A 23248-nucleotide genomic window follows, 5' to 3' on the forward strand; every position below is an offset into this window, starting at 1 on the left:
TGGAGATCTCCCCATTTTGTCAACCTTAAGTACACAACTGATGCAGGGAGATCTTGTTTGGCAATAGTTTTAGCTGTTAAAAACTATTAACATTGGCTAGATTATACTAGAGCACAATTCGTTCGGTCTTCAAAGCATTAAGAAGGAATGATAGAGGGGTATTGCTGCTCAACAAAGTTAAATAAGAAATAAATTTGCACACCATTATTGCTTTTAGGCTGACAATCAAGGACATCTTTATTTATTAATTTCATATCTTGCAATTTTTTTTGTCTGATGAGAATGAGCAAAACTGTAAAATGACAATTATCTTTTTATAATAAAGAGATAAATAAGAATTTGAAAAAAATAGCCTCATTGCATTTAACATATGCATCGTTTGCCATTTAATAAAAGTAATCAAGCCCCAATAAAGAAAAACTAACATTTATATTAATTTCTGGGTTTTTATTAAATTTGCTTTATGTTGAGGAGTCTTATAATAGAATTTATCTAAACTTTTTGTCTGATTTTTTAAGACTTGACTATGAAATTTCTATACCAGAATGGAATTAATGCTTGGCAAAAATAAATATTTGTAAACTAGCTTGTTTTTAAATGCTGAAGTAAGTTACACTATTTTAACTAGTTTAAGTTATGAAAATAGGAATGTAAATTATATAAAACAGTATTCAAAATATCTTCACTGTCCTTGCATAATCTTCCTGATTTTCATCTCTTTATTTCTATGTTTTTATCAAAAAGTTTGTAGAGGCAGTGTATATTCATAAAGTGAAATTTGCTTTTTATTACTTTGTTACAAACTTTTAATACAAATGTACTGTGAATGAATAACTTGGGAAATATTAATGAAAAAAATATAAAGAAAGCTAAACGACACAATATATTCAAAAATTTTATTCATTGTTCTACATCAACACAAGGTATGCAAAAATGAATGTTTACAATATATAGATAATTCTCTTATAAATGTGGAGGAAGGCAGTTGATTTCTAGGTATCATTTACGGGTAACAAGTTCAGATTTTTCACTAAGTATGTACTTCATTTTCTGACTCGTTTGGCACACTTAAACACGTGAAAAACATTGCTCATAGACTAACAATATATAAATGTTTTTTTTTTTAATTGTTTACCTATTATAATTTGTGTAAGAACATTGAATGTAATATCTGGGTAATATACTATCACACATTTTCAAATGGTGGATTATCAAACATATTTTTATAATTCAGTGATTAAAATTTTGGCAACTCATAATTTATTCCTAATTCAACTTCAAACAATACAAAACCTGAAGTACTACATATAAGCTTGTTGAACAGCAAACTTTTATACTTTTCTAAAGCAAATTAAGCTTTGATACACCAAAGCAATGTGCGTGACATCAGTGAATATTTAGAATATTGCAAAATAGTGATAAATAATATGTACATTTTAAGAATTTTGTATTTTATAAGTGATGTAACCTCTAAAAATATTTATTTTCTATTAGGTTTGGTTCAAAAAAATTTCCTATACAAAATTTGATAAAGGATTCTAGAATGTGTAAATTAGGTTGAAGTAATAGCATAAATGAAAGACTTAGGGCGATTAACATTTTTGCTAAGGTAACATTTTTACATAACTGTTCCTTTGTATTTATTGTTCAAAGCAAGGCCTACTAATGGTTTACTTAATGGGTTCGTGGAATTTTCACTAGTTTACAGTGCAATACACAAACTTATCTTAAAGCCAAAATGATTAAAAAAAATTCTTTATCATTAAATTGCTCCAATTTATATCTTAAAACGAGAAGGCAATATTTTATACAAACATAAAAGCGTATCTGATATGACCTCCAACTGATGGTATATGACACTATTAAAAGTGCTCCACTGAGATAATCCTGATTTTTTTCTAACAAAAATATGGTGCATTTAAAAAATTTATTTTATGAAAAATATAAAGATTTTTCTTGTATTTTCTTTCTTATTATTATTTTATTTCTGCAAATTATATTTAAGGACGACATCCACTTGTCCATCTATACACTTTCTGATATGTTAATAAAATTTTAATGTTCCTTATAAAAAAAATTTAAAATCAATCTTAAAAACGTTTGGAAAAATATGTCATACAAAATAGACATGAAATAAATACATCTAATGACAAGTTTCTTTCAATGGTAAATGACCAATATTTTATAAATTTTTCTTTTACATACTAATTTAAAATGGTAACAGTTTCATAAAAGTTATAAGATCATATACTATAATTGTATATTTATTAATATTCAACAATTAAAAATTTTTCAACGATTTTTTAAAAACATCGTTTCCTTTAGAAAATATTAAATTTTAATTACATTGTTTGTTTATATTCAAAAATTTATTTTGAAAAAGTTTGTCTTTTAAATAGTATAAATCGTTTCGTCTTATTTTCTTCATCTTTTTGAAAGAATATATAAAAATATGGTGCAAAGAAGACTTTAAGTAAAATACTTGCTATCTTTATCGTAAATATTTTGGTAATTTAGAAGTTTCTTGAACATCATTATACATTTTAGGAACATTTGAATTGTGTATAACATTTAAATATTAATGCCGATATTTTAATATACATGCATAATATTTTGTGTGATTTTAACATTACCAGTGGAAGACTTATAAAATAATCTCGATTTAGTGCGAGCCAAATCTTGTTCATTCTTATTTAAAAATATTTGTATATTGCAGTGTTTCCCAAAGTGTGGTACGCGTACCCCCAGGGGTACGGGAACAGTTTAGCGGGGGTACGCGCTCTTATACGAAATATCTTGCAACAAACGAAAATTTCAAAAAATTTTACTTAAAAACAAAGCTAGAAATGAAAATTTACGATTACGTATTTTTCAATCAGCTATTTTTTGCACAGTTAACAATGAGTGGTGTCATCAGCCAGTTGTGATTTTTAACTTTAGTGCAATTTTTTTATAGTAAAAAATACATTCATTTTTTTATGAGTGGTACACTGCGTTACGAAAAATTTAGAAAGGGTACACAAAAGTCATAAGTTTGGGAAACACTGGTATATTGTATACACTGGAATGTAAGATGATTGGAAATATATGGGACATTATCTTTCCTGTAATTTTCATCAACAAAAAAAAAATAGATCATTTTTTTTAATAAAAATCTTTAAAGGTTGTAACAATTTTTTAACATCTGGTATATTCATCAAAATGTATGTAACGTACTGACAAAAATACTACTGACTACAACTAAACATACGCATAAACAGCACAAATTGACACAAAATAATTTTACATTAATGACTGCAAACACGTGTAGATATAAATTCATTTTGCAAATTTTATAAAACATTTTTTCTTTTTGTATCCAAAGTTTAAACTAAGATTTCTAACACCATGTAAAACACTCAAAATTAAGTAGATTTGCCCAATTTACTAAGAAAGAGTCGAGTGATTAAATTATAAAAATAATTCTCTTAATACCAAAACGTGTAATTTTTAAAAGGGATTATAACATCGGTTTATTGAGAAATGTTTGATTATTCTCGTCCGAACTTGCTCTGAAAAGATCCATGTTAAAAAAATTTTAATCATTTCAATCCAACTTATCGATATCTTGTATATTTGCCTGATAAATGCGCAGTAATGCGTAGCGGTATTAAAATTTCCTCGTAACAATTCTTAAAATTTGCAAAGTTGTGTGTATCAGTTTTTAAAATTTATAAAATTCATGTACAGATTTTTAAAACTTGCATAATCTCGCATGCTAGTTCTTTAAATTGTTCCAATTTTAAATTAGATCTTAAGAGATCACAAATTATTTAAAAAATCTAGATCATTTGAAATTGGATAAATCTCAAATTAATAGTAGTTTTGATTCGATGAAAATCGATGCATGCTAGTAAAGTTAGCGGAGTGTGCATCTTTGATTGAACAAATTATAGTGTCAATCGCGGGAAATTAACTAATCTTTGATATTACAATATAATGCATATGTAGGTAGCTACCTCCCAGCATACAAAGTAAACATATTTTTCTGGAAAATATTGTTTTACAAAAATCACAATTTAAGTATTGAGAAAACTCCTTTTTTTCTGACAGATTTATATATGACTTCAAGATATGATATTACTTGTCAGGAGACAGGCATAGAGTTGAAATAGTAGTATTTCAGCTCTATGTAGTAGTATATCAACTCCAGTATTTCAACTCTATGGAGCTAGGTCCAAAATTTGTGTTCCTTAATGTTACTCTTATTTATTTTTAATTTCCCTCTATCTCTAAAATTAATTACGGGAATCAATATATTTGTGCCATTTTATAAAACTCGTTTATCCTGAAGACAATTTCATGCAAAATATAGAAGAATTTTTTATAATTACTTAATATTTATATTATTTTAATTAATATTTGTATTATTTTAATTTTGATAATTTCATGCAAAATATAGAAGAATTTTTTATAAGTATTTAATATTTATATTATTTTAATTAATATTTGTTTAAAAAAAATTACTCCACGATCCTTGAAGTCAAAAAACTATAACCGTCAGGAAAGAAAAAAAAAAAAGAGGAGTCTTTTTATTCCAAGTGTTCTTCGTTCCAATTTTGCGTCTGATTTTGTAACTTGAAATAACGTCTGAGTTGATTAATTAAAATATTTTATGTTTACCTTACTGACCTATTGTCATATTTTTTCTGTCTAGCGAAAGCTGAAATAAAAAGACCCATTTACAAAAATATTTTGGACAAAGTTATGAATGTTGTCGACAAGTTCTACGTTCATAAAAGCCACTATGCAACGGTTCACAGTTAAAGATCTCAAATTGTCTTATTTTGAATGTTCCCACAGAATTTTTATAGTTTCTTAATTTCAACATTAGTAAAAGATTTAAAGTTACGTAGGGATGGAATGGTTTATCTAAGCTCCTTAGGTTCTTTTTAACCCATTAACCGCCAAAACTTTCGGATACTTTTTTCAAAAATATAAAAACTGGTAATTTAATCATTTCACTTTTTTTAAACTATTTTCGGTGAAAACGAAGACATTTTTTTCAAATAGACATTAAAAATTAAGAATGCTGGCGGGAACTGTAGATCCCACAACCTTATAAAGGATAAGCGCTAATTCCCTATAACTTTTTTTTCAAAAAGTTACTTTTTTACACCACCACAAAGTAATGCGAAAACGCAACATCAGCGGAGAATGGGTTAAACAATTTTCTGACAAAGTTTGATGCGTATCATTTTCCTACACTTAACATAAAGCTACATTGCACATTTTGAATATAAAGCAGTGAGCCGCTAAGGACAAAAAGGTCACACATATTCATCTCATCACTTTGGACCCTTGTAATTCGTACATTCTTTTTTTAAACATCTTCTTGTTGCTTTACATTCTTCGTTGAGACATTCATAGATCCTGACTCTGAAACTATCACCGCCTTCCGGGCTCCTTTGTACACCAAACGTAAGCTCTATACAAGCCGACCAATAGGAAAATTCCCAGTATTCCACAAAAGATAAATACTAGAACTTTTGTAGCTGGAGACAGTGCTGAAAAAAATGTTCAGACATCACTTTGATGTATATACGTTTAAGAAAATTAAAAAGTGGGAAATTATAATTTAAACTGTCATTGTAGTAAAAGAGAAGCATTCCTACAGCAGTCAGTTATAGACCAAGGAGATCATGGAAGTTAAGGTGGCAATGTGGTCAGCATTGCGCAACGGCCACCTTTACTTCCAAGACAATAGGGTACCATCGATCTTCAAGCTGCCGCCGGGAATGGAACCCTGGATTCTTCAGATGTGTCTTAATGCAGTATAAAAACTAGAAATTTTAAAAGTAATTTTTATGAAGTGAGGTCGATTCTTTAATTTTTAAGACTAATGTCTTTTTTGAAAGACTAAAAATAATTTTTTTATTACAATTAAACAAGGCTTCACGTGCAGGGCGGAGTGACACATTTCTGATGTTGGTACATACATGACAGCAGAACATTTATTTTATGATTGAAAAAATTTTTGATATTGTAAGCCAAAGCAAAGCTCTGTATATTTTGCTAAAAGTTTAAATTTCCTGGTCTTATTTAGGGACTCTATATTTTATCATATATCAATTCACAATATCTTACATAAAAAATTATACCGTTAACAAATATTAATAAATTATTTAAATAAATTAGATTGAATTTAGGTTTCCTATTGTTTTAGTTTTGTGTTACAATGGAAGAATATGCTATGTCAATTTAGCATGTTTTAACATGTTATAATTGCAAACTTTTTCCGATCTCTTTACGATTCAAGTCTTTGAAAGAAACCGGTTTTTCACCAAAAAAAAAAAATGTTTTTTTAAACAGTTTTCTTATATTTTGATGCATTCGAAAGCTGACTATTTTATTTAAAATTGGACTTAACATATTCTTCCTCTAAGCTCTTCTGTTTCCATATTTAAATAAAACCAATAAACATTGCTCCTTGTTTCATCCTGCTCGATAACACCTGCAATATAAAAAAAGAGGATTGTTAATTTCTATTAAAAAAATATTTACCTGCCCAACGAGCTGATGTGAAATATAACCGTCCTGTTCCTCTGTTTCCATACCTGTAGAAAAAAAAAGGATTTTAATTTAAAACAATATAATCAAAATCTTTATTTGCTTAACCAAAAAATATATTCCCTTAAAATCACGTATTCAATATTTTACATTAATTTAGTAACATAAAGAAGGATTTTTTAAAGTGCAGGCAAGGATAGCCTGATTGGAAGGGCATTGGGCCATGGTCGGGAGTTCCCTCTCCCCTGGTAGAAGACTCCCCATGTAGTAAATGGTGATTGGTGGGCGTTAAATCTGTCAGGTCACAAAGTCCTCCATGATTTAATAGCAAATTATACCTCTGGGAGTACTGAATTGGAGATTGATAGTCCTCTGATTCAGGTCAAAATTATTATCTGTGGATGTAGTAATGGGTTCGCCCTATAGACAAACTGTGGTGGGCGTGTTGTATTTTAAGGCATAGATAGAGCCACTGAAAAACAAGAAACGCAGCCTCTGCTTTGAATTCGCTTGGTTTTACCAAGTAGTCTTGGTGATATTGGCAATTGGCATTAGAAATAGCAACAACAGGATTTTTAAAAATTTTATTGTATAAAAAAAAATTTAACTTTTTCTTAGAAACTATTTTTCTAAATTATTTATTTTTCAAATGTTGGATTTAAAAATTATGATGCTTAGAAAATTGTGTAGTTCAACGTGATTTAATAGGAATTCGGTCATATAATGTTTTTTTTCGTATATTCATAAATTAAATTTTGAAAGATTATTTTTTGACTCAAATTATAAGGGTAACAAATAAATGAATGATCTTGTGCTAGAATTTTTTGAATTTCTTGTAGATACATATACAGTTAGGTAAGATTAAATCTTTTAGTTAAAAACTTAAAATTAAAATGTAACAAACACAAAAAGAGCTATATTGTATCAGTGATAATAATATAAAGGTATCAGTGATAATAATATAAAGGTATTTCAAAAAATCATAAAGGATAACAACGGACGAAACATTAATGACGAAGGTGAGAATAAAACATCAAAATGTCTTTGATTGCAGAAGGAAGCTAAAAGGAGGTTAAAGGTGATTGAGATGAAAGCTTTATATTTCTTTCCGACCATCAAACTAGTTTTGTTGTTATCCTTCAATCTTTTTCAATAATCATTACACAAATTTCGATCAAGTTATTTTTTTGATTGTTTGTGTAATTAGTAATTTGATACTTCCCTTACTTTTTTTTATTTTATTTCTGATAAGGAATTTTAAGAGTTTCTTTTTTTTTCTTCTTGTTCTGGAAGTTTTAACAGTTCAATTAGCTTCAACTAATAAAATTAAAAAAAGTGCATTTTGCCAGATTGCAAATTGTTTCACATTAATTTTTTTTATTTTTTGATCTGTTTAAAATTTTTAACAAAAGTAAGGGAAGAAGAAATAAACAACAACCTCCTAAAACTTTTTAGTGTGGTAAAACGCAATTTGATAATTCTTTAACCCCCTTTAAGCATCAAATTTGAAAAAAATTTTGATGTGTTATAACATATAAATATTTTACTTTGTAATGGCTTTTTTTTTATTCGAGACAGTATATGTAACAGATTATCAACAATTTCTATAAGTTTTAATCCTTAATGTAAGAAACTATTGAACTTAAAATACGAAGAGTATTCCACAAAAATTGAAAGATATTTTTTTTATGTGTAGCAACACCATGAAACTAAGAAATTAAAGTGCAGACGATTTTTCAAAATGCTTACTGAATATTTATAAATATTCTAAGCAAAGCAGCAGGTTGTGGCAACACCACGAAGCAAAGCAATTAAAATGCAGACGATTTTTCAAATAGTTTACTGACGGAATTATATTCTAAACGAAGTAGGTTTATTTTCCTAGTTACGTGCTTGTTTAAAAAATTGTTTTCTGAACTATCTATCTATAGAAATGAAGGTATGGAGGCGAGTATTTCGAAGTGAACAAACAAAATACGTTGTGCCATAAAATTTTAGGATTATTAAAACAAAGAAATTGTTAAGTTAATAAAGAATCTTACGAAGACAAATGTTTTGCTGATTTTACCCTGGCCGTCCATGAAGTGCTGTGAATGATTGAAATGTTAAAATTGTTTTCAGCAATCTTGCAAGAAAATCGGCAATTGTCACGTGAAGAGATAGTGCATCTCATCAACTAACATTTCAATAACGTCGATATTTCGCATTCTAAGCAATAGTTTCGTGATGTTTGTTCCAGATGTGTTCCAAATTCATCACCTTACTGAAAAACAAATGCAAATAAAATTCATCAATGTTGTGAATTGAAACATACGCTTCAAAATTATTCGAATTTCTTTAGTCATAAGGATGTAATTTGTCAGCATTTTGTGCTCCCAAAAAATTTTGTGATGGTGCATCTAATGCGTCAGTTCTGATTTTTTATATACAATATATCATGATAGTGCTCGTCTGCATAACGCTATTTCTGTTTTTAGCGATATTTTAGTAAATACAATATTAGAAACATGCCACATCTTCTTTTCAAACCAGATCTTGCACCACGCGATTTCTCTTTCGTATTTGATTCTTTAAAGCAACTTCGAGAAAAAGAAGTTTCTCTACTTGTTTTGAAAGTGGGTTGACCGATGGGACTGTTGCATATCAACTGAAAGAAGTTGTATTGAAAATGAATGCTTTACTTCTTGCTGTAAGTATATATTTCTTGATCTTTTAAGATTTCACTCTCAGTTTTTCTAGAGCACTCTTTATAAATGATGAAAAATAATAATACTTACAAAACAGAACTTCCTCTCCCTTTACTTCCCCCTTTAGGACGGCATAACACATTCTTCGTCACTACAATAAGGAGAAAACCTAAAAAAAAATTTAACATTTTCTCATTTGAACTACAGAGAATTGATGTGAAGTCTAGAAAGTAAAAATGCAACGGATGCATGTGGTTTATATTTGTAACTCTTATCTTTTCATCAAGTTACCACAACCTATATATATATATATACATATATATATGTCATTTACATATGGAAATCGTTTATATGTGTCGTATATATATATATAAGGAAAGTAATGTCGTTTCGACGCATTAAATATTCGTTAGTCTTAAAAACCAATTCATTTTTTCGATCCATTTCGATTTTCGATCCGGCATTGAAAGGTTGTCGATAACGAGGGTGAGTACATTATTGATTAAAAACAAAATCTTGATAACAAATATCAAATGCACCAAGACGACACTACTTTCCAGTCCACCTAATATACATGTGTATATATATATATATATATAGGTTGTATATATATATATATATATATTNAATTTTGCTTTTCAGTACGTAACTTATTCCGTATTTTAATCAGTACTTACTACCAAAATTAATTAGGTAATTAAATATTTGGCTATTCGGGAATATATATATATATATATATATAAATTCGAGTCTTAGTTATAAGTAAATCCTTTTAATTTAAAGTAAAAGGAATTTATTGCATTATGTGCAAAAAAATTAAAACAAGTGGATTGGTATAATTATCTCTTTTAATTTTTAACAAGTTTTAGTCTTTTCTTAAAACTAATGTAATCAGCATGCAGATCAACCATAGGAACTTCTTTCCATACCTTCTGAACAATGTTTCGTAATTGCTTCAGTTTCGATAACCTGTGCAACCATGCAAAATAATGCAATGGATTAAGATTCGGGGATAGCTTGGGGATATTTCTCTTTTGGGAGAAAATCAGCTAAATTGTCACTGCACCATTGTGTAATTTTTGCAGCACAGGTAAGAAAATAATCTAACTAATGTAATATACAATTTTGAGAGCGGAAAAAGAATTTTCTCCGAAGTTTTTTTCGATACAGATACAAATATTAACTTCTTTGTTTATGAAAATAAGCGGAAGTAATTCCTTCTTTTTTTCTTCTTTTTTTCTGTGTATTAGATGTGCGTTTTGAATTTGATATTTTATATGATTTCTATATTTTGTATAATATGCTTTTCATCGATTTTGAGCAGAATCGGCCATTTAGTCGACCAAATGGTGGCAGCTTCTTTACACCATTCAGCATACCTGCCAACTCTTCCGGATTTTCCGGAAGATTTTATTTTCATATTTAAAGTGGTAGCAATACTCAGCTTATTCCAATTAACTTTTTGAATTATAATGATTATTATAAATGAATTTGACCACCACTACATATAAATAATTACAATTAATATATGAAAGCATAATAATCCTTGCGCAAGCGAATTTCAACGGGATCAAAATATAAATATATTTTTGAGTCAAATTGTTTTTCGTTTATTGTTTCACAACCACTCTGAAAATCCATTCTCAGAAAGAGTGAAAGTTGGCAGGTATGATTCTGTAGATAAAAAAAAATTCTTGGTTTTTCACTACATTAGGAATTATCTATGGTTCTTGGTGTAGTGTAACACCAAGAGCCAACAGTTAACTATAGTGTTTCATTGCCCTATTTTGGTAAAAGTAGTTGCCATCATTATTTGGTGTGATGAAGATACACTAAAAATTGCTTGAAATGCAGCAATGCTAATGTAAGAGTTTTTGAAAAATCATTAAAATATTTCTAGAATTAAAATTATAACTGTTTTTTGCTTGTTAATATATAATTTATTTTGCATATAACAAGTATGAAACAGTTCTTATATACGTGTTACATACTAACTGTAAATTTTATTATCAAATAAAAATGAAGTAATCCGTTAAAGGGGACAGATGCAAATACAAACTAACCATCATCAAATTTCGAAAAAAATACTTTTGTCAAAAATAAACAGAATTTATTTTCCCAATTTTGCGATGTAATTTTTTAGTAAAACATTTTTTAAAGATTTCATAATAATTAAGCTAGTAATTTTACATTAATTTGCACAAAAGTAAGTTTTTCTCTAATTTCTTTTTTTACTTTGAAGTGTAAAATCACAATTTTTTTCGTAATTATTTTCCCGAAAGTTTATCATGTGCTTTATTAAATGGTGTTAAAAATATCTCGGATTTTTTTTTCCTTAAATATTAGTTTTAAATCTTTTTTTAATATCAAAATAATTATTTTTAAAAAAAATAAAAAGTAAAATTTAAAAAAAAAAAATTTCAAACACTGATAAATTGAAACAAAAACTAATTGTGTCAGTTTATATTACTATAATCTGTCGATAGATAAAATTTGGATATTTTCTATCGAAGTTTAAGACACAGAGTTAGTTTTTTCATTATTGCATAATTTTTACACTTTATGTCACAATGAATAATTGTTGCATAATTTCATTGTAGGATTTATTGCTAGAAATTCCTATTAATTCTATTATAAATATTAAGGCAAACAATTTATAAAATTCACTTAAGCAAAAAAATTTATATTATTTTTACTTTAAAGGTACCGTATTGCCTAATCAAATGGGACAAAAATCTTAAGATACCGGAATTATCCGGGAGCATTTCCCCCCATCACCTGCTAGATAGCCTATTCCACTTCTACAAAGGGATGGCGATAACTTAGATAAAAACAAAAACCTGAAAAATCGATCTCTAACCCAAAACCAGATTTGCATCATTTTCAAAATAAAGGGATACCTCTATTAATGTCTACAAGACATGAAGACACTCACCTGTGAAAATAAAAACATCCGGTTTGAAAAGTTTATCTCTGATGAAGCTCATTTTATTTTCTTCCTCTCCATCCTCCGGGATCCGATGGCGTAATAGCAATGACGTCAGTATGACGTCAAGCACGAGCTGTCACCATTTTGATCCTTTTAACATATACTATGAGCATGCGATTGATTTGTTTATTTGATTTTTATTGTGAAAATAATTTTTTTTCTTCCATTATTTGATCGATTTCGGGTTCAGTGGTTGATAAATCCAACTATATAATATAGCATAAATATAATTTAAAAATATTTGATTATTTATGTATATTTTGAAATATGTGTCATCAATTTAATAAAAAGAAAATTTTTTTAATAAATTCCAAATGTAAAAACTTCTAGTTTGATTTCAAAATGGCGATTTTACTCATTTTTTTTAAATTTAAATATGAAAAAAATATTTTTAATTCTTCTATCAATTTTAAACATAGTGATTGATAAATCCAACCATATAATGCATGTATCTACTCTTTTTATAACAAATATAAAATAAATAATTACATACTTTTTACAATATAATACTTTTTATAACACATACGAAAGTAACTGGTGATTTAATATATGGTGATTCAATATTCTGCCACCACAGTTTGATATAAAAAATTAATTTAAAATTTTTACTCATAAACTTATTTAAAATGTAATTTAATTACGATTTATTTAGCTATTTTGATTTAAATTATGAAGAAAAAAAATTCGGATGTTGTGTTTTTTAGATACAATCAAGCAATTCATGCAAATGCTTTTTATAATAAATACAAAAATAATTGATGTTTTATTTATATTTTAAAAGCATTGTCACCAGTTTGATAAAATGCAATTCTCATAGTGATTTTTATATCTCACAATTTCTAATTTAATTGCGAAATTACGATTGATTAACTAATTTATTTAAATTATAACTGAAAAATTATTTTTAATTGACTTCGCGTGAAGTGGCTGTTAAATTAAACCATATGTATATGTACTTTTCGTAATGAATGCAAAAGTGATTGATGATTTATTTATATTTTGAATATACTTATGACAAGGAATCTTCGATCTTATAAAAAGGAATTTTTTTAATATGCAAAATCTCGTAATATATCTCAAGTAATATGTAAAATACAATATCTTAAAAATGCTTGCAGTAAGATTTACGTCTATTTCGAGGGTAGTATACACGTATTGATTGGGTGGAGCAAGGATATTATTATGATTTACAGAAGCCGATTTTCTTCTTCATTGCCTTTTCTTAAAAAAATATATTGTACAAAGCCACTAACAAGGGAATATTCTGCTATATTTATGGGCTTTTTTTCTTGTAACTCACTGTTTAAAGGATATTTTATGGAAATCTTTCCATGGCTAGGCATATAAAATATTTTTTTTAAAAAAACTCTTTGATTTTTCTCATTTATACCAGATTTTTCCATTCTCCCCTTTTACACGAAGCTTGACATCAGTCTCGCAACATCACTATAGGAATAAAAACCTAAGTATTAACTCTCGATTACCATAGCCTGCATTCAGGCAAGCACTGTCGCTCGGTAATATCTCCAAGTTTAGCCGTGGTGACCCAGGGGACAGAGAGCTCGTCCTCAAATATGGTGAACCGGGTTCGAATCCCAGCGATGGCTGATCGATTCGAATTCCGCACCCTGCTTGCACTGACCCCACTGATAATGTAAAGTATCCTCAGTGGTAGACGGATCATGGGTTAGAATCCCCTCGCCGTCAGACTTACGATGGGAGGTTTTCGTGGTTTTCCTTGCCATGTAGCTCAGTTTTGAGCATATTTGAGAAGGAATAAACCTCTTCGCTAGAGAACTGGTTTTTGTTTATATTCAAATTAACGATGAAGCCTTTAAGAGGCAAATATTTTCGTTTTTGCTTTAAGCTCGGTTAATAGCTAAATTGACTACATCACAAAATGTAAAGTTGATCCGTAGTTTATTTGACAAGCCTTTTTTCAAGCCTTTAACGTCAGAGGACAGTTTTCAGGAGCCTGCTTTCAGTTCTTGTGTAAATATGTGCTACTAAGCAAGGAACTAAGCTAACGAAAAATTATTCCTGAATACCACAAATCTTTTAAAAAACAATATAAGGAGCATAACTTGAAATCTAAGGAATCTGCTCAAATCTATAGATCAGTGGAATCATCAAGTGCTCACCCTGTTTATTTGACTAATCATATTAATGTATATTATCAAAACAGCTATAGAAACCTAAATTTTCTCCCTATTTATCTCCTTATTTGTCAGTCTTTATTTAGCTTTTCACTTTTACATTTGAGTTTTATAGATCAAGCCATATTAAATTGAGCTGTTATTGAAGTAGAGCATTCTTTGTCTAAAAAAAAGGTATTGAAATACATTTCTATTCAATGCATAGTTTGTTGATAAAATATGAATTCTCTTGTACTATGCTTTAAAATCGGCAATCATGGCATTACATCCTAAAATTCATTCTATCCCAATTACATCCCAACCACTGCCCATGATATACATTTTTACAATTCTTAACTGAAATTAATTAAAAAAAGAAAGGGCATATACTATAGATCGAAAATCTATTTTCTAAAGTAGGAGAAACAAAAATTTTGTAGAAATCTGTTGAATCACTGGTGAGAAATACGGGATGATAGCATCAAAATCAGTTTGATTACCTGATAAAACTTGGAAGAAGTGATATTAATCTTTTCTTCTTTTTTTTCCCCCGCAATCTAACAGGTGACCATATTTTCAGTGTCGCCTATCTCAGAAGTAGTTTTTTACATTTTGATAACGTTTTTGTTTTTATTTCGTTAAAAATTAATTTCGACCTTTAATATGTACACATTTTTAACAAGGATTCGAAAAATAAATATTAAGGACAGTCATTGCAAATTGTTTTCTGTAACAAACATCTAGGAATACCCTCACATACCTAATATTTTTATATGTTTGTAATTTTTACTTAGCTTATAGAATATTTTTTTTTAATTGTACGATTCTATTATTTCTATTCAATTGATACTAGGGTAAACTAACCAGTGAAGGAAGACTTAAGCTTCGCTTGCTCTTTAAAAAATCGTATTAACTTCAAAATTCGTAATTTTAGTTAAATGACAGTGTCAACATATTTGTTACTAATTGCAAATTATGTAAAAAAATTTTAGAGAACTTACATGATATTGTTTTAAAGTTTTGGAGGTTCAAATAACAAGTAGTAAGAAGACCAAGTGAAGGAACAGTGATTGCCCAGTAAAGGAACACTTAATTTTGGTTATTTTTTAATGCTCTTTATGAATTTATCAGCCATACAAATATATAAAAACAAGATAATTTGTGAAATTATAACATACAAGTACTTGCAAAATGCTAACTTTTTTCTGTAATCATGAACTAGAAATTAAAGTGATGTTAAATACAAAATAAATTTTAAAAAATCATTCTTTCTTATAATTTCACAGTGAAATCTAAATCATTGTGTCATCCGATGCTGTTTATTATCATTATTATTTTGCCACCTTTTTGTTTACTCTTTTTCCTCTTATTTCTTGAAGCTTTTCTTCTTTTTTAAGTATTTTTTCTTTCTTTTTCTTCTCCATATTCTCTTGCTTTAACTTTTTTTTAGATCTTTCAGCCTCTTGAAATTTTTTCCATTTATCTGTAGTTAGTGCAAAAGGTAATTTATTCGTTTTTCTCCTTATTTGACCTTTCTCTTTATTATCAATATTTGGCCAATGTAAATGGTTCTTCCAAACTTCTTCTGATTATTCAGCAACATTTCTAGAATGCCTTTCTCGAAAATAGACGGGGGAAAGGTGTCTTGAAGTTTGAGGAAAATCCATCTTTTGTTGACTTATATCTAGAGGATCTTTAGAAGTACTGATTTTACTTATAGAATCATTTCTTTTTTCAACTAAGAGAGGATCAGCATGAGGACTCATTTCAAATTCGATATCTAAGATGCATTCATCATCAATACTAGCTGCAGTTCCTAAGTTTGACTTAACCAAGTGGTCTTCTTTTAATACGTACTTTTCCATATTGAAAAAAGTACAGTCTCTTGGACATTTTCGATATTAGACTCTTCAGTCAATGCTGCGTTAAAAATTTGCAATATATCTTGAGGGATTTCCCTCTCAAGCATCTTAAGAAATTGAGTATCGTTTCTGTTTCACTCTGTTTTTTATTGAGGAGCTTGCTTCTAAATTCTAACATAGTAAAGTAGTTTTTATAAATTATATCATCACGTTGCTATTCTATAATGATAGCTTATTAGGAGTTCTTGGTGCAAAAGCCAGCAAAAAAATGCTCTATTCAAATTTTTATGATTATATTTAATTAGTTTTCGATTTGTAAACATAGTTTATTAAGTTGCCTAACATTTGATGTAACTACACTCCCCATTAATAAATATAAATTATAATTTTTTCATAAATTAAACTATTAAATTAACATTTTGAACTGAAATTATTTCAGGAATTATTCATACAATCTTTAACAAAATTTCCATTGTCCTCTATATAGCAGAATTACTTATCCTCTAGAGTCATGTAAAATCATATTTCACACAGTACTGTTCATTCACTGGAAGTATTCCCAGTGAAGGAACATGTCTGTTTCTTCACTGGTTAGAAGTTGTTTTTTGCCTTTTAAACCGATTTTTGATGTATAATATGACTAAAAGTACAAGAAAATTAAAAAATTTCTTTTATTTTCATTAACTGGGAAAAGAACCCAGTAAAGAAACACTTGTTCTTTAACTGGTTTTTCATCGTTTGGTGATCCAGTAAAGGAACATGCATGTTCCTTCACTGGTTAGAAGTTGTTTTTTGTCTTTTAAACAGAATTTTGATATATAATATGACTAAAAGTACAAGAAAATTTTAAAAAAAAAATTTATTTTCTTTAAATGGGAAAAAAAACCAGTAAAGGAACACTTGTTCCTTCACTGGTTTTTCATCGTTTGGTGATCCAGCGAATAAACACCCCTTATCTCAGTACTTGATTATGCTTTGGTGCTTTAAAAAAAATAAAACGTAACTTCAATAACTATATTGTGAATTCTCTTTTCACGGTGAGAAAAATAAGACTATTACAAGCAATTAATTCCATTTCAAACATATAAATACAAACACTTAAATTATAATTTTTTCAACGAAACAAGGTGTTGCAGAGATAATAATAAATTCAAAATTTTTTCCAGAGAAGTCTATTTGACCAGGTAATCCAAAACATTGTTAGATGACTTCCTATTGTTTGGCAGTAAGCTATTGTTACTAATCAATCTGAAGAAAAACTTTCAAATTCTTATTTTTAATCAATATATATATGAAATGTTCCTTCATTGGTTGGTTTACCCTATTTAGTAAAATCAATTGTTTATAATGGTTTTGACTTTTATTGATAAATCGGTTCCAAATTTTTTTTGATTTACAAAGAATCAAGTAGAATATTTTTTTTTAGAAACTGCGTCAAAAACACTTAACTAAGTTATACAATAATAGGAGATCGTTCAATTTTTTTAAAGCGTTATTCTTTTTTTTTTTTTTAATCGTCAATTGGTAAAATTAATTGTCCTTTAATTTTTCTATTCATTCATAAACCGTTTAAATGCTTGAGGTTTTGTTTTGACATATTACAAAAGGAACCAAGTTGAATATTAGGAATCTAAGTTTAAATGTATTTTTAGAAAGAAAAAATATCTTTCATCTGAATTAAGTTGTCAATGTAAGTTTCAAAAGTGGATAAAACATGAGATAAACATGATAAGTGGATAAAACATGAGAGTGAATAAAACATGAAATAAAAGAATTATCACTTTATTTACCAACACATTGCATGCGTATAACAAAAAGAATGTGTGTATTTACAAGTACACACCATAAATCAATAATAACAATAAAGTATGTGATATTTAACAAGTTCTTACAAGTGAGTGCATAAAATCCAAAATCCAACTTTTTAAAAACACTTTTATATTTTGAAGGTATTTGCTGAATTCAGTATTATGATCAAACTGATATGATAATTTAGTATCCTTGTCTTTATAAAATATGTCTTCATCTTCTGAAATTTCGAAAATGAAAAGAATTAAAAAATTTATTTTTAATTTTCTGTTTAATAACTACACGTGTAGAAGTGAAACTTCGTGTAGTAATTAAGAGGCCTTTTTCATAGTAAAGAGAGAAGTTCTTCGGGAATTCTCAAAACAGTTTTATTAAACTCGTTGATATAATTACGATATAATAGAATAACAATAAATCCAATCTTCTTACATCGGAAGATTAAAATTGAAAGTTTTCCCCTTTTAAAAAATTTACGCCGAAATTAATTTCCTGAGTCTTTCTCTTTTCAATTAAAAACATTTTAACAATATACATTCATAAAAAATTTAAATCCATATTTTGAATTCATTTTTATGTATAAGTTTTCGCTTTTGTAAAAATTTATTACTTCTAGCAAAATATTCTAAAATTTTCTTAAATGTTAAAAAGGATTTGAATTTTAATGACTTATAATTTCATTATTAAATTTGTTTGAAATTTATTCCTCATTCTTCATAAAATATTTTGCTTTTGCCAATTATTTATATAATAAAAATTTTAATTTTCAAACGAAAATAATAGTAGTAACATAATTTCAGTTCTAAACATTTAGCGCACTTATACTAGAATATAATAGAATAAGCGCCTCAAGGCTATGCGATTTCCTCGATATCCATATTTTCTCCCTCTTTGTTACCATGGTTAAGGCAAATCTTTGTTTGTCCGTATGTTTCAATAAGAAGGAGTTTGCTTGCGGGATGTAGATTTGTCGAAACCATGGTAACCAGACGCCTGTTCTATTTACTAAGAGTATAGATGCTTTCTTTAACTGGATGCTTGTCTTGGGGCCGTTGCCCCCTTCTCTTCCCTCTCTGCACGTCATTGTTTAGCAGCTTAATTGTAAAAATAATGAACTGAAACAACAATTTACAATACAGCAAATACCCTCAAAAAACTGGAACGACAGTATCATCCGATGACAAGCTAGAGAAAAATGGAAGAACAAGATTTTTAAGTGCATCATAAAATCACACAGATCAGCATCATCAACGAGTAGTACAAGTAAATGCATGCAGTCGCTTCGAAGCAGAGTAAACATTGCTGAATTTCTCATATTGTTAAAAGTTAGGATTCACCGGGACATTATCGGGACCATAACCATAAAAAAAGGGATACAGAAATTAAAACACTCGTGTAAAATTGTAAAATATTGAAAACTTTAGCACAAAATTTTTATAAATTAGCGAGTGTTTAATATCATACATGTTTATTAATATTTCTGATAAAGTAGTAAAAATCTTTTCTTTTTTGGAATTTAGGTGCTAAAATATTAATCTCCAAAAACGTGAAAATTACTCCAAAGGAGGAAAACAATGTCAAAATTCTCAGTAATTGAAAATCTGAAAATGCATGCACTTCATTGTCTCTTTTACTAAAATTTTTGAAATAATTCAGTTACAGTAAAAAAAATTTAAAAGATAAAATTGTGAAATCTTATCCCAGCTTCTGAAAATTAGAAAATTGATACAATAGTTATTTTACAATAATGAACAAATTGCTGCATAAATATTTACATAGTAAATAAATACTATAGCAAATAAATTGTTTCTTTCACTAAAATTCAAAGTAACTCAGTTATAGTAATAAAAAAAAATTAGCAAAATCTCTTCCCAACTACTAAAAATTAGAAAATTGTTTCAATTGTTATTTTATGATAGTAAATGAGTTGTTGCTTAAATTTTTGCAATAGTAAACAAGTTGTTTCTTTTACTAAAATTTCTGGAGAGACTCAGTTATAGCAAGAAAAAAAAATAGGAAAATTTCCTCCCAGCTATTGAATATTAGAAAATTATTTAAATTGCTCATTTACAATAGTAAACAAATTGTTGCTTAAATTTTTACAATAGTAAGCAAATTTCTCATCAAGCTAACTGTTTCTTTCACTAAAACGCTTAAAGTAACACACCATCATCTGTATATTTTTGATTAGAGTGATTGCAACAAAGCGAAATGTGTATTTTTCAATGATTACTCTGCTTATCACAAGTAAAAAAAATTACATATAAAGATGTATCAATAAGTGAAAACTAAGCTCATAAAAGAGTGATTAAAAGTGGAAAAAATCCAAACAGACCTATAAACTGACCAGCTGGAAAAGAATTCAGTTATGTATTGTACCAGAATGACGTAGCACACTGTCGACGCAATCTCCCATTGAATTTTTTCATTATCCGGTCAGGGTATAGGTCTGCAAGTTCGATGTTGAAATCTGTATCTTTCATGCAGAAGACATACCAAAGAGACACAGAATGCTGTGCTAACGCAGAACAGTAAACTACTCGTAAATATGCAGAAAGTAATTAATATGCACACTATTATATTCATTACTAAGGATTTAATGCTCAACATAGAAACTAAGTAGTTAATTATCTGATTTACAATAATTCGGCTACTACCAAAATATGATATTCAGTGGTGATGAGAAAATATGATGATTTGCGGTAGTAACGTCACTCGCGTTTAACGAGAGCACCTGACATTTTTAAATAACAAATGTTGTATATTAAAATAACTAAGAAAAGGTTAATATTACTAACATCAAAATTCAACACCTGTTTCGTGTATATAATTGAAATTGTTTTGTGGTACTATAATGATAATCCACCTTTTCGAATTGCTTCGGAGAAAATCTATTACAAGTGAACAAAATTAGCAGACGAATGCGCAAATACATCAATTAAAATAGATTGACATATAGCAAAAAATATTGATTTATAGTTTTTCTAGTTTACAGCGCCATTTTTTGACAAACTTTATAAACTTGAAAACTTCGGATGATTAAATTTCTAATTTCTTAAGCGGCACGCGGTAAGCCGTAATTTTCATTTCCGTCTGTTTTTTTTTCTTCTTTTTTTTTCTGCTGAATTGTTCACTTTATCGGTCATTTTTAACAATCAGTATGTCAACTATAGCAGTTTCTATGTCGAGTTAGTAATTCTTAGCAATTACGAGAGATATAGTGGCAAGTAACATTTTCACTTGAGAGTTCTCTAAAATATTTAGGCTTGAGTTGCAGGTAAAATCACAATTTCATTTTTTTACACCAGCAGTTGAGCAAGATTATTTTGCCCCTTGTGCTACTTACATAGCTATTTATTACATTTTCGAGAGCCGCCATAAAGTTGTTGTTTTTTTTTTTTTTTTTTTTTTTTTTTTTTTTTTTTTTTTTTTTTTTTTTTTTTTTNTACCCATAAAGTTTTTTTTTTTTTTTTTTTTTTTTTTTAATGTAATCCGAATACGTATTTATCCAATTCATAAATAGACAACTTAATTTCTTTATGACTAACACACATTTCAAAATAAAAAGTGATTTTAAATATCTTTGTAAAAAAATACATCAAATATATAAGCACCAAAATAGCATCCCAATAGAAATTACAGATTATTATCAAAACATCAGTAAAGTTATGGTAATATAGTTATAATGATGATAGCTTTGTCATAACCTGACATGAAATTTATAGTAAAATGTATTTTACACTAATTAATCAGGGGTCTGTTTAGAAGAAATTTGGGTCCGTTAACGGACCCTTCACAAAATATCTTTTCATAAAAACGGACCCTTCACAAAATATTTTAACTTAAAAACGGGCTCTTCACAAAATGATTTTTCTTTTAATCGGACCCTTCACAAATTTGTTTATCTTCATTATTATTTTGTAAATCGAATAAACCCTTTCCAGGGCAGAAAACAAGAAAGGTGGATGTAAACGAATTAAGTTTTGTCTTCGACAGACGATTCTTCCATTATTCGTCCGAAATTAATATTCTGCGTTCAGCAGTATAGGCTAAATACCAAATATTTGTATGTTGCATCTCTAATTTAGAAGCAGCAATTGCTGTTTATTTTTGAAAATTTAATTTTTTTAATTATAATTTTACAGTGCCGAGCATAATCTTGTACCTATTTACAAATTAAAAACTCCTTGAAAAAGTTTTTTGCACTAACCGGACCCTATTTTCACAAATTCATAACAGCGGACCCTGGTTGAAGGAATGTGAGTAATTTTTTCACAATTTCACGAAAAACGAACCTTTCACTAAATGTCTGGACAGACCCCTGTTAATGTATTATTTGTTTTGTGAGATCATTGTAAATGAGAAACCAGTATATGTATCTGTATCTAAATAAATTTATAAGAAGTCTAATCTCTAGAAAATTCGGGCATTCACATAAAATATTTCTAAAATTTGATTAAATTCTAAAACTCGACAATTTTTACGGCTAAGAATTTTGTTACCAATTTTCCATTTGAACTGATATCAAAGGTCAAAGACTAGAGGTCAGTGGTTCCCAAACTTTTATAGGTCAAAATATCAAATCACTAGAGGCGTCCTATAAACTGAATAAAAATAAGAGCGGAATAAAAATAAAAATAAGACCGTAAATGGAAAATAGGTTATAGATTGAAAAAAATATATTTGTTACGCCTAACGGCTCCAAGAATATAATAGTTTTCTCCAATGTTGTATTTCTCTAGGGTGTCACAAATGCTATAAGTTCTCTTGGGCGCCACAAGTATTTCATTTTATCAGAGCACCAGGATTGTTATTGTTTTCTAGAGTGCTGACAATGCTATATCTTATTCGAACGCCAGGATTGTTATAGTTTTCTAGAGCGCCAAAAATCGGATATAATTTTCTAAGGCACAAATAATTTTTTTTTTATAACCGTCGTTGAACAGCCGACCCAATTTTATGGGTTTATGACTTCGAATATTCAAGTCCGTAGCCTTCTAATTTTGAACCCAATCCAGAAGACTAGGGGGAACTCTTGGATCGAGTATTGGGAGAAATTTTGCCTTCATGGAGGACTTTTTGATGGAGCTCGCCCGCATTTGCTTTACATGGAGAGGAAGACTACAAGAACCTCCCACGTATAACCGTGGGAGGTTCTTGTAGTCTTCCTCTCCATGTAAAGCAAATGCGGGCGAGCTCCATCAAAAAGTCCTCCATGAA

The 23248-nt window shown here is 28.5% G+C and overlaps 1 protein-coding gene across 1 annotated transcript; it reads right to left on the reverse strand.

Annotated features, from left to right (window-relative positions):
• Positions 1–4682: 4682 nt before the first annotated feature.
• LOC107448639 (uncharacterized) lies at positions 4683–12292 on the reverse strand. The gene is made up of 4 exons (XM_016063920.3): positions 12172–12292; positions 9327–9405; positions 6544–6596; positions 4683–5546 (listed from the first exon to the last, which is right to left on the reverse strand). Exons 1-4 carry the CDS (start codon positions 12221–12223, stop codon positions 5428–5430), a joined length of 303 nt encoding a protein of 100 aa, XP_015919406.1. The 5' UTR covers positions 12224–12292; the 3' UTR covers positions 4683–5427.
• Between the last annotated feature and the right edge of the window lie 10956 nt (positions 12293–23248).

Source organism: Parasteatoda tepidariorum, chromosome 6 (assembly GCF_043381705.1).
Source record: "Parasteatoda tepidariorum isolate YZ-2023 chromosome 6, CAS_Ptep_4.0, whole genome shotgun sequence".
Classification (NCBI taxonomy): domain Eukaryota; kingdom Metazoa; phylum Arthropoda; class Arachnida; order Araneae; family Theridiidae; genus Parasteatoda; species Parasteatoda tepidariorum.